At 36.4% G+C, this 12,848-nt stretch overlaps 1 protein-coding gene across 1 annotated transcript in view; it reads right to left on the minus strand.

Moving 5' to 3' along the window:
• Nucleotides 1-12,848, minus strand: part of TBX20 (T-box transcription factor 20) — a 56,962-nt gene that overhangs the window by 30,326 nt on the left and 13,788 nt on the right. The window contains exon 6 of the mRNA XM_522453.7: nucleotides 4,010-4,086. Coding sequence (XP_522453.3) covers nucleotides 4,010-4,086 — 77 coding nt within the window. The remainder of the gene's footprint in view (nucleotides 1-4,009; nucleotides 4,087-12,848) is intronic.

Genomic DNA, 12,848 nt, shown 5'->3' on the forward strand with positions numbered 1-12,848 from the left:
ATAAATACCTACCCTTGCATTACAATTGCTTACAGTATTCAGTACAGTAACATGCATCACAGTACGGTTTATAGTCTAGGATCAATAGGCCATACCAAATAGCCTACGTGTGTACTAGGCTGTACCATCTGGGTTTGTGTAAACACACTCTATGACGTTTTCACAATGACAAAATCTCCAAACAATGCATTTCTCAGAATGCAGCCCTTCTGTTAAGTGACTCATGACTATACATCTTTCCACTTACATGAGGTACCCAGACTAGATAAATTCATAGATGCAGAAAGTAGGATACAGATTACCAGGGTCTCAAAGGGAGAGTAAATTGGAAGTTATTTTAATGGGTACAGAGTTTCTGTTTGGGATGATGAAAACATTCTGGAAACGGATAGCAGTGATGGTTATGTGACATCATGAATGTACTTAATGTCACTGAATTGTACACTTTAAAATGGTTAAAATGGTCAATTTTATGTTATGTATATTTTAACACAATTTCTAAAACCTCCATTGCATGACTATTAATTTTATTAAACCATTCTCCTATTATTGAATATTTGGGTTCCTTTTCCAAATTTTTAAACAATTAAAAATAATACTATGATAAAAAAAAACATCCTTTGACTCAGCATTTTAATTTGTGGATATTTATCTTATGGTAATAATTAAGAAGATGTGTAAAGATATGTATTTTCCTCCTGGCACTATTTGTAACAGCAAAAAATCAGAAACCTAAATAACTAACGCATAGGATTAGTCAAATAAATTACAGCACATAATGGAAAATTAGAAAGCCAATAAAAAGCGTGCTGCAGACATATATCTATTTATATTAAGGGTAAATAATTAAAAATAATACGGTTGACCAGATAAACTTTAAAGGAAGTAAATGTTCATACGTGCATAAGAAAGTATCTGAAAGAATATATAATGGGGTTTTGCCAGGGGTCATCTCTAAGGAAATGGGGTTTAACTGCTTTTTGATGCTTTTTCTTACTTGTCCGTATTTTCTGATTTTTTGGCAATGCACACAAACTCTTTTAGTAAAAAGAAAAAAAATTAATAAAAGAAACTTAATTTTGAATAAAACATAGATAACTCCTCCCAGTTATTTTTCTTTTCTCAGAAGGAACACTGTGCCTTTGTGTACTGGACAAAGTGAACCGCATCCCCCCAGAAAAGAAACATAAAATGCCAACTGAATGACTGTCTAAAGCTTGTTATTATACGGAACCAGCCAATAATTGTTTCCCCAGTCTGAGAAACTAGACATTAGATTACACAAAGATATCCCTTTGGGCTTTTGGTTTGCTTCTTGGTTGACCATAGTAGGTATATTACAAAGCAGTAATGAAAACACTTTCTATTTTTGCCAGTGAGGTGGGTTTTCTTTTAGAAATGAGGAAGACGATGTCCCTGAAGAGTAACGCTACACACAAAGTGAGACATTCAAGTACCTCAATGGAACCTAGTAAAATTAGAACAAGAAAACTAAAACACCTTTAAGAGTATCTCAAAAGCTTGTGTACCTGTAGAAGGATTAAAACTGTGAATTTAGAGGTACAGGCAAACAGATCCAATCCTAAAGGCATTTTTGTTTGGGTGTCCCACACATTAAGCTGTAAATCTGAAACAGGAAACTTGAAATCATTAAGGTCACATATTTATAACATCATATTCAATTAGGTTAGAAAAGTGCAATATCTGTCATCATGTCATAAAAAGATGTGTTTTTCTCTCAGATCTCTTATAAAGAAAAGCTCCCTATACTGTTAAGGATAGGGCTGTCTTCAATCAGTTACAAGGAGCAATTCAATTACTAGATGGTTTAGTGCAGTAACTGACTCCAGACTAATTTAATTTCTTTAGGTCTCTAAAGATCAATTGATCTGATTTGTCCCATCCCCAAAGGCTGTTTATGAAAAATTCAGACTTAAATATCTGGAAATGAAATCCAAAACCTCGGCCAATTTCACACTACTTAGGTCATCTTGCAAACTTTCAGCTAGTCATGTAAGAGTGCTGTCTTTGCCCTCAGACCATTGAAAGCTACTTAGCTTCATGTACATGTGAGTGCTCCCACATCAGGATGCTTATCCAATAAGTGGAAAATGTGGCCACATGCATTATCAAATCTGCCGTTCTAAAGAGCAGTCAGACTGAGTACCTCCTATCTTGTAAACCAATGTGCAACTACAAGGCTATTTTTACTCTAGGAGTAGTTTATTGAGACTATGAAACATAGAGTTACATGGGATAAAAGTTGTTAGATGAAATGCTCATATAACAAGATGAAGAACTTGTAATTATTTTACATTTTTAGATTTATAAAATGCTGTCATAAATGCCAGCTTATTTGATTCTCAGAATAAACCTCTGAGGTGAGCAGGGTTATTTTTTCCATTTTCTAGATGAGCGTACAGACTCAGAAGTCTGGTGACTTCTCCAGGATCACTCACCCAGGAAAAGGCAGAGGTGAGACTCTAAGCCCTAACTTTTTTTTCTCCCAATATATCACGCGTACCCCCATGGTCTGAGACAGAAAATACGACACACACTATAAAAACGGATCACTATCACCCCACTGCATCATTGTCTCCATTCTTACTTAATACCTGAATAAAACTGAGAAAAATTCACTTATAACAATCCCAACTACATAAACCCGGTCTGCAGCAGGGCTTCTGACCCTCAGAAACAGGAAATAAAGTCATGCCTAAATGAAGTTGCCTTTTGCAAGTGGACTCCTTTGTTGTCCATACTGCTGGTACCACATTCTCAGTGACTTGTATCCCACCTAATTTGAGTTACCACTTGCCTTCTCTCTGGACTTTGCAATGGATTTTCAATCACAAGCTCAAGTTTCTTTTCCTGATCTCAACACTTCCAACCAACTTGTCAAGCTCTCCAACTATTTAATCTTTCTTTTCTGCTCAAATCCCATAGTTCCTGGCCAATATTCAGCCTCTCCTGCTTGCTCCTCTGCTTCCCCACTGAGCCTCTAAGTCTGTTCCCCTAAATCAAACCTCCCCCTCACATTCTGCCATTTGGGAAGGCTTAGGAAGGCTGAGACAGAGGTTGTTAAAATATGTAATTATCTTTTAATTTGAGTTGCCAAGATAGATTAGACAGAAGTGCTGAGGTCAGGAGATGTGGCTATATAGGTAACAAAGAGTGCAGCAGAAATGTGCAGCAGTTAGTAGGGAAATTACATAGATGTAGAGATAAGAAAATCAGTGGTTCTGGTGGCTAGGGAACTTCCCTGGTCAATCAAGACATTGGACCACATAAAAGAATTAGTGTGTTTAAGAAGTACAAATAATCAATTAGGTTTAAAAATCTTCTCTTTGAAAAACAATTTTTGACATTCATACTGGGCAAAATATGTATCTCCATATAGTCATTACTCATCACCTCAATGGTCTCAAACTGCATGAACCATTTTAATTGAGTAAAAAGTAGGGTAAGTTACAGGCACATGATTTCACTTGTCTTCTTAGAGGTCCTGAGGCCTGCCTGATGTCTCTCCTATTAAATATAAGCAGTCTACTACATTGGTAAAATTATGTGACCTTGAATTAAATTACATCTCCTTGTTTCAAAATTCCCAACTACCCTTACACTCTTTGTGTTAGCAAATATATCTACTTGGGAAGGTAAAAGGCTATCACGGTTCTGTTTCTCTACAGACTGCCACTCATTGAGACACGAAGCTTAAGAATGTCAAGAGGACTAAGTCTTTAATAACAACAAAGCCCTATTTTTTATAGTAGAATAAATGTCCTGACCAAAGAAACTATTTCACTCAGAAATTAAGCATATAATAGATCCAGTCACAGTAGCTGTCAGACTTAAGCAGTTGCATATGTACAAGGAATGGGGTGCAGAGAATAGAAGACTATATATAGTAAGGTTATGATTCTCTGGTGTCGAAAGGAGTGTGTTGTTACAAACTCCCTCTTCTCTTGATCTTATCTGAACAAGAAAGTAAACAGAAAATTCTCATTACCTCTCAATGTCAGTGAGCCTGGAGGAATCCCGGAATCCTTTGGCAAAAGGATTGCTATCTATTTTCAGCTTCGTTATCTGGAGAAAGAATGGGTACAAAACAGTATCATTTATGAGGTCAAGGAAGTAAAATCAGAAATAGTTTGTTCATTCTCCATAGCACACCAAGAATATCTTAATGTTTCTCAGTGTCCTGAGAAGGGTGGAAAATGCTACACATGTTCACAAGAGGGACAAATCCCAGCCAGGTGGGATGGAAAGGGAAGGCCTCAGAGAGGAGGTATTGAGGACAGGCTGGAGGTTGACAGATAGATACAATTAGGGAAGGGAGCCTTTGAGGCAAAAGTAGATGTGAACTGGGGTGTGCAGTATTTAATATATTATATAGTATGTCAAAGGCTAGGGCTGAACTGAGGAATGGGAGAACCACCTAAATGGGAGAATTATGCAGAATTCCAGCATCGGTAGAGAATGAAAGTAAGAATGCATCTGACTTGGTGACATCTTTTTTAGTACTGTGAGTACATATACATACCATAATAGATAAAAGGTAAAATGGCCAATAATAGCCTCATGTTCAATATGATATTGATATACATGACATAAATACATGACATAAAGCCTTCTGAATATAAATTTTCTATTTCCCTTTCCATTTGACTAAATCAGAATCAAATTAGTCCATCTTTTGTTATCCCTCCATGAAATGTTATTTATAAACTCTATGTTTTTATGGAAAAACACATTCTAATAATAATCACAGTCTAAAATATTAAATGTCCATGCTGTGGTATTCAGAATTCCCATAGTACTACTATTAGTGTAGAAAGATCCATGAAATTATATGCACCATGCCTCTGAAGGAGGATACATTAAGTTGTAACAAGAAAATAAAGGAAACACTGATTAAAAGATACTCAACATGGAAAATACTGGAATTGTTAGAGCTGAAAGGAAGCTGAGAGACCATCTAGCCCATGGTCTTATCCGACAGATAATCACACACAGACTCAAAGAGCACAAGGGCCAAGATTCAGCTGGTCAGTAACTGAATTAGAACCAAGAAAACCTTTAAGGAATCATAGCTTCTCAGTACCAAAATTAGAACCCATGTTCATCTCTAGAGAGAAATGCATGCTAAAGATTCTTAACAGGGGAAAAAAGTTACAGGTATGTCTTCTTCTTTCAAAGTAAGGAGTACACAATCAAAACAGATAGTTTGAAATACTCTTGCCAGGCCGGGTGCCCGTGGCTCACGCCTGTAATCCCAGCGCTTTGGGAGACCGAGGTGGGCAGATCATAAGGTCAGGAGTTCGAAACCAGCCTGATCAACATGGTGAAACCCTGTCTCTACTAAAAATAAAAAATTAGCCAGGCATAGTGGCATGAGCCTGTAATCCCACCTACTCAGGAGGCTGACACATGAGAATCACCTGAACCCGGGAGGCAGAGGTTGCAGTGAGCCGAGATCGCGCCACTGCACTCCAGCCTGGGCGACAAGAGCAAGAGAAAGACTCTGTCTCAAAAGAAAAAAAAAAGAAGAAGAAAAAAAGAAATACTCTTGCCAAAAAGCAACTTTCTCCCCAAAGTATATCTATAGAACACTTTAAACTGTTAACACGTGAGGAATTTCTTTTTTCATTTCAAAAGAAATGTGGTTTTTTCTTTTTCATGGTTTCTGAACACTTTCAGAACCAAGGCACAAGCTGCAAAGAACCTATTTATGCCTCACTTAAAATGAAACCTCCCATACTAACCCAGCCAGAAAGACTCCTCTATCAATAACACTGGCAAATTATAAGATTAACTCTTTGATAATATTAATTTTTAAAAACATTTGACAGTGCCTCAGAAATGCTCATTTTTAGCCCATGAACATTCACTGCTGAGCAGTTAGAAGAAAATAGCTATGCTATGAGCATTGGTAAACAGGGAAGCAAATAAGCTACATAAATCAGAAACCTGTTCTCATGGACAGCAACAGCTAAGACATGTATATGAAGAGAGATACAGGAAAGAGTTTATAGAGAACCTTCTCACACACAGCTACCACTCTCTGAAGAATGAAGCCTTGTTTCATCCACTTATTCTGACTAGGACTTGTTTTTGAAAGTCAGTTTTGGGAGGGAAGGGGAAAATATTTTTTTGTTTGAAATAAATTATAAACATCCTCTAAAGCCCAGGCAATCGATACAGTCTACGATTACAAATATCAACAAGATTTTAAAATCCTCCAGGACATGAGCTATGTCTCTTTGTAATGAACAACTATACTTAAAATGCGTTCTACTTCTGCAGTACTTTATAGTTCATTAATATGCTTTCACAATAATTCATCAGCAAATAATGAGGATAAATCACCATGTACATGCACTGCGCTAGATGTCGGATGACATGCACAGCTAATCAGAGCTGGAACTGGCTCTAAATGATGCTAAAGAAGGTGGCACCACCTCCAACAAACAGTTAGAGACATTAAGGGTAAATCAAACCCACATGAAAATTTCAAACTGAAACTGTGAGGTGGAGCAATAAAGGTAAGGCTGCCTTTAAATAGCACATTTATAAAATTGAAAAGTAAACAGGCTTGCCAATGGATAAAATTTTCTACAGACAACAACAGATAATATATCTGATAAAAAATTCATTTTGAAAGAACTTTTTACAGCCATCTCTCTAAGATATGAATCATATCAAGCTTTTCCTGAGTCTTTACAAATGAAAAGGGTAGAAGGTATTACCTATCTGTTCTAATGATTAAAGATGGACTTTTGACATATTTTATCTCTGAAAAGAATTTTGAAAATCACATTTCTTGCTCTTTTTTCAAAAGATAAAGACTATTGGCTCATAATATGATTGAGAAGTTATCTTAAATTCTCCAGTGCTCTAATACCACAGAAAATACATACCCGCAAAACACGTGTTGCTCAATTGATGTGTCACCATATCTAATAATACTGCCATATTTTGAGCAAAGGAGTAACTTAAATTCAACATGAGTTTTCAAATGTCTTCGAATTTTCTCATTACGAGAATTATCTACTGCTAATATCATTTTAATCCAACTTTCATAATTCCTAGGAGTATCAGTGGAAATTTCTTTACATTTTGATATAATTTCAAACTTCAGGAAAGTTGCAAGAATAGTACAGGTGCTCTTATACACCCAGATTTACCAATTAGCCACAGCAATGATTTAGTTTTAGTGCACTAATTAGAAAAAGAATTCAAAACAATTACTTTCTCTATTTCTATTTAATCTAATTCTAGGGAAAATAATTGCTTTTGCACATGAGAACAGAAAAAAACTGAATGGATCTATTATCACTAAAATTGTATGGGAGCTCTGGGTTGATGCTACACATTCCTGAAGAGATTTTATGGGGTATTAATAATTAGCAGCACAGAGATTGTGGATTAAACTTCTTTGTGAGCCCACCATGTTCCTTGTAGCCCACTGTCACTAGACTCTGAATCTACTAGGGTGTCCACAATAAGAACCCCACAAGTATTTGTTGAGCTTTACCTCAAGAACAAGCACAGTCAGAAATATGATCTCACCTTTTCACCAATTATGAACTAAGTGAAACCATTAATTTACAGCAAAGCATTTCACTTGTTAAATTTTAAGATAAAATTTTTAAATAGCAAAATTTTAACATTCTAGGTAATCATACGTTTTAAAAGGTCAGACATAGAGTTTATGCCACAATATTTAAATAAAGACCAGTAGCTATATAGAAATTCATTTTTAAGGTGTAGTTTTACATCTCTTTATGAAATTTGGGATAACTGAGAACTGATGAGAAAAAGAAGCTGAGTTACAGACAGTGATTTCAGGTGGACACCATTTCATTCATGTCCGAATAGAGGATGCCTGCAGCTTGTAATGCTGTTGAACAAATCACGTTTATCAAAAGTAATCCTAAAAGAAGTATCAAAAATAAATCAGCTACCAAACATTGTATGTACAGAAACCAGAGATATGGCTTCTTTATAACTCACAACTTCTTAAAAGCAGCAATGTTTCTCACTTCATCAAGAGAAAACACTAACAAGCAAGGTTAGTAATATGTGCTTAAGAAATGCTACTGTTTAGTGTGGGTCTACATATATCCAAGTTACTAATTCAGTCCAAAACACAACCCTGCTTTTTCGTGTATTTAAATAATATAGAACATAATGCAATTCCTAACCAAAATGTTCACTCTTTTGGCATCTCTATTATCTTTAAGTAAATGTGTGGAGGGCAGATTTTGACACTACCTGCTGTGCAAAAGAGAAGAGGACCTTTTGCAGTGGTTATTTTGTATAATATCACTGGACTCTGAATCCAGCTAGGGTTCCCAGCCACAAGGTAAAATTGGCCCTCAGAGACCATTTCTCCAATTATCAGGAAAATATCTGACCAAAGGCATTTAAAAATGAAACTTGACCTACACTTCAACTCTACAGCAATGGTCTGCCTGCTCAAAAACAATGCATGACCTTTCAATCTTAAATTATAAAATAGTTTGTTGAAAGTGTAATGTATTTAGCTTTTATCCAATAACGTAAAGAAATGCAATCATTCCCTCACAAAAACCAGAGAAAGAAATAGCAAATAAAAGGTCCTACTTTCATTACTTACAAATGAAACTACAAGGCACAATAAATGAGGAATTTTTTCACAAATTGTTTTGGAAACTCTGACTTGGATTTCAATAGACATAAAAATAGCAGTCATATCCAAAGCTTAAGATATATGAAAGTGGTCCTAAATGTGAATTTTTAAATCTTCCTCTCTTTTCTCCTCCCTCTTTGTTCTTTGTATGTGAAAAAATTCTAATACTATACCTAGTATATATTTACTTTATTTCCTATATATTTATTATATGTTATAGGCTATTATATGCTGCAGGATATATTATTGTATGCTATAGGAAAATTACTACACAAACTTGGTAGCGAAGTGAAGTCACAGTAGATGGTAGAAGGCCTAGAAAGAGTCAAGGATAACTTTAGAAAATGACATAGGACTAATGAAAATGCTAACCCACAAGTTCATTTATTCACTGCACATATGTTTACTGAGCACCTACAAGAGGAATTTTGATTGGTCTTACGAGGTTTATAAACCATTTGCGAAACTGGCCTGTCAGGATATAAAATCAAATTGTTGACTATTAACTGGATTTCTATTTTAAAGGCATATGGCTTTGTGCAAGCGGCTATGGTTTTAAAGGTGGATATCGAAAAATAAACTCAGACATAGTAGAATCTATAAGAAAATTAATTCTGAATTTAGTCACTTCCATTGTGGTTACTCAGCAATGAAATGACATACTAATCATATTAATAGTATACTTATTCAAGAAAGAATAGCTGGGCACTGATGGCTAGATTTTGATCCCATTTATGATATTAATTAGAAATAAACCTTTGCCAAAGGAGCAACTTGTATTGAAATGTGCATATTAGTATCTTCAGCTATTTTCATTACCCATATTTTCAAAGTCAGTTTTCGATGACACTGTCAGTGGTCACCACTTCCTTGGCCTTGCAATCTATCATGATACCACCAAAAAGGAGGAATTAAAACCCAGAAGATCAAAAACCTCGTACTGGTTCTGTCACTTACCAGATTTGTGACCTTGGGTGAATGTCTTAACCATTCTGACCTCAGTTTCTAATTCTACAAAATAGGACTCGTGGGGCCTTCTTCAAGGCATACAGTGTCAGAATTAAATGAGGTGTTTAGAAAAAAATGTGGAAAGATTTTTCTAAATTAAAAGTAATAAATCCAAACCATGAATTTTAGCTGGATCCTAGTTCAGAGGGGGTTTAGGGGCAGTTGGTCTATCCTGAAAATTTTAATAAAAACTGAATATTAGGGGATATAAAGAACAAATTCTTATAAATTTTCTTAGCTGTGATAAAGATGTTGGGATTACAAAAATAATGTTCTAATTGTCAGAATAGGCTTACAGAGTGTTTAGAAGTGTCAGGAGGCATGCAACTTAGTTTCAAAAGGGGAGGGAAGAAACTGGGAAGGAAGAGGGGAAGTATGTTTGCATATAGAGAGAGGAAGAGGGAGGAAAGAGAAAATTCGGGGGAAAAGCAAATTTGGCATTGCTGAATCTGGGTGGAAGGCATGTGAGGTTCACTTTACTATTTGTTTCGTTTTTTGTATATCTGAAATTTGTTCTAAATAAAAAATCAAGTAGAAAAACAAGAATTAAATTAGAAAATGTCATTAAAGATGTGGTTCCAGTTGGATACAGCGAGTACTAGCAGATATTCTGACCTCCTGTCAAGGATAATCATCATCGTGTTACACTTGCTGATGTGTGGTGTGAGCAGCACATTTGTTTAAAAAAAAATGAGCATAAAGAGCTGATGCTCTCTAAAATCAATGTCTCAGAGTCTATCAGGGCCAAGAGCTGAGAGAGGGTGAAGTTCTGCTTCTTTGGGAACAGCAGGCACTCACAGCTTAGGGGTTAAGGGCACTCCCTCTTGAATCTTAACCACCTGAATTCAAATCTGCAATGGGAGGAGCAAGGTCACTTCAGATGACTTATTTAACTAGTGCCTCAATTACCCCAACTGTACGATGCTGAATAAAAATACGATTGTTCCTATCTGAAGATATCATTGAGAAGATCAAGTGTGATTATGAATTCAAGTGGTGTCTTGCACATAGTAAGTACCCAAATGTTAGTTGTTATTTGTATTATGTAAATAAGACCCTCCTATGATATGAGAGGTCCCGCCAACACTTACGCAGTCTTGCTCTCTCACCTATTAAACCAAATCTCAGGCATTATACTTGAAAGTTTACTAGAAACTTTAATTTTTGTTCATCTCTATAATTTTCACTAAAAAAATAAAGAGGAAAACAATTTACCTCCTCCTGCTTTGGCCCTCTTTAAAAAGAATTATGATAAAAGCAATGAGGTTTCCACATGACAAATGTCTATGCCATTCCCAAACATCAATAAGGTTTCTTAACTGAGCATAAATTTAAATTGTTATAATATATTAGCATGGTGCACATTATAAAAGCTATGAAATCAATTAGTATAAATGAATGGAAAGTTTTTGGAATCTTTTTGGAGCCTATGATATTTGCATTCCACGTGCCCTCAAATAAATTAAAAACAGGATTGCTGGTTTCAGTGTTCCGGAGTCGCAGAGAAACAGCATTAGTGCTTTAGGCCTTTGTAGGCTTCCATCTAAACCCCAACTTTTAGTTTGGGCATTCTCTGAATGTTTCCACTCCTGTGTTATGATCTTGGAGATAATTCAAAGGTTACAATACTTGCCTTTACTATAAGATGATCAGCATGATAACAATTACACATTAATTTCTCTATCTCATTAATACACCACTAAAATTTTAAAATACAAATGGTGACAAATTCTTTTTTTGACATTTCTGAGATAGCCCCATCATAACCACATGTCTTATTTACAGAGCACCTTACAGCTTCCAAAGGCTTAAACAAGCCTACACATACAACTACATTTGATCTTCACAGCAATCCCCTAAAATGGTCTGGTCAGTTCTTGGCCCTAATATCTAGGTAAGGAAAACAGCAGCCACTGGTGAAATGAAATCTACTCAAAGTTGTATAGAAATCCTAGGAGAGTAAGCCTTACATACATCCACTCTGGCCATCTGCCCACATCCCTTTTCCAGGCTTCTACTACCTCATTTGTGTGAGGCTGGCTGTGATGTCAGCTTCATCTTGCCTTTCCCGAGGGTCTCCACACCACCTCGCTTTCAGGTGACCATCCTCCCCGGGACTCTGAGCCATCTACCAGGCAGCATCTAATAGCTACTCACTCAGAACCCAAAACCTAATAAGATCAAGACAAGAGGAGAGCAATAGTCTTGGCTACCTATGACCAATGAAACAAACACAAGATACAAAGACACTGAGAGGTCATAAACAACTGAATGTGTCAAGTAAACTGAGCATGTGACTTCCTTTTATATTGAAGTGTATGAAAAGGAATTCTATTTCTGGTCCTTTCTGATGGAGAGAAGTTACTCACCCTCTCTTAGCTTCAGCTTCCTCACCTATGGAGTGTAGTACTGCCACAGCCCCTTAAGCTTACGCTGGGCACAAAAGAAGAAAATGTATGGGAAGTGTCTATCAGTACATGGCCCTTAGTATGGCCTTGATAAATATTTACTAAGTTGGAATAAGCCCTATGGATGAAGAAATGCATTAATTTAAGTTTTTTTTTAATTTTATTATTTTTTTGAGGTGGGGTCTCGCTTTGTCACCCAGGCTGGAGTGCAGTGGTGAGATCTCTGCTCACTGCAACCCCCGCCTCCCAGGTTCAAGCGATTCTCCTGCCTCAGCCTCCCGAGTAGCTGGGACTACAGGCACCTGCCACCAGGCCCAGCTAATTTTTGTATTTTTAGTAGAGACGGTTTCACCATGTTGGCCAGGCTGGTCTCGAACTCCTGACCTCAGGTGATCCACCCACCCTGGCCTCCCAAAGTACTGGGATTACAGGCGTGTGCCACTGCACCTGGCCAAAAATGCATTAATTTTAAATGTGATGTACAACAGAGAGTAAAAAGTATAGGTTGAGTATCCCTTATCTGAAATGCTTGGAACCAAAAGTATTTTGGATCTCAGATTTTCTCAGATTTGGGAATTTTGCATTATACTTACAGGTTAAGCATCCTTAATCCACAAATCTAAAATCTGAAATGCTCCAGTGAGCATTTCCTTTGAGTGTCATGTCAATGTTCAAAACGTTTCAGATTTTGGAGCATTCAGATTTTGGGTTTTTGGATTAGTGATACTCACCCTGCATATAACTCAATAATATAAATT

This window comes from Pan troglodytes, chromosome 6 (genome assembly GCF_028858775.2).
Source record: "Pan troglodytes isolate AG18354 chromosome 6, NHGRI_mPanTro3-v2.0_pri, whole genome shotgun sequence".
Classification (NCBI taxonomy): domain Eukaryota; kingdom Metazoa; phylum Chordata; class Mammalia; order Primates; family Hominidae; genus Pan; species Pan troglodytes.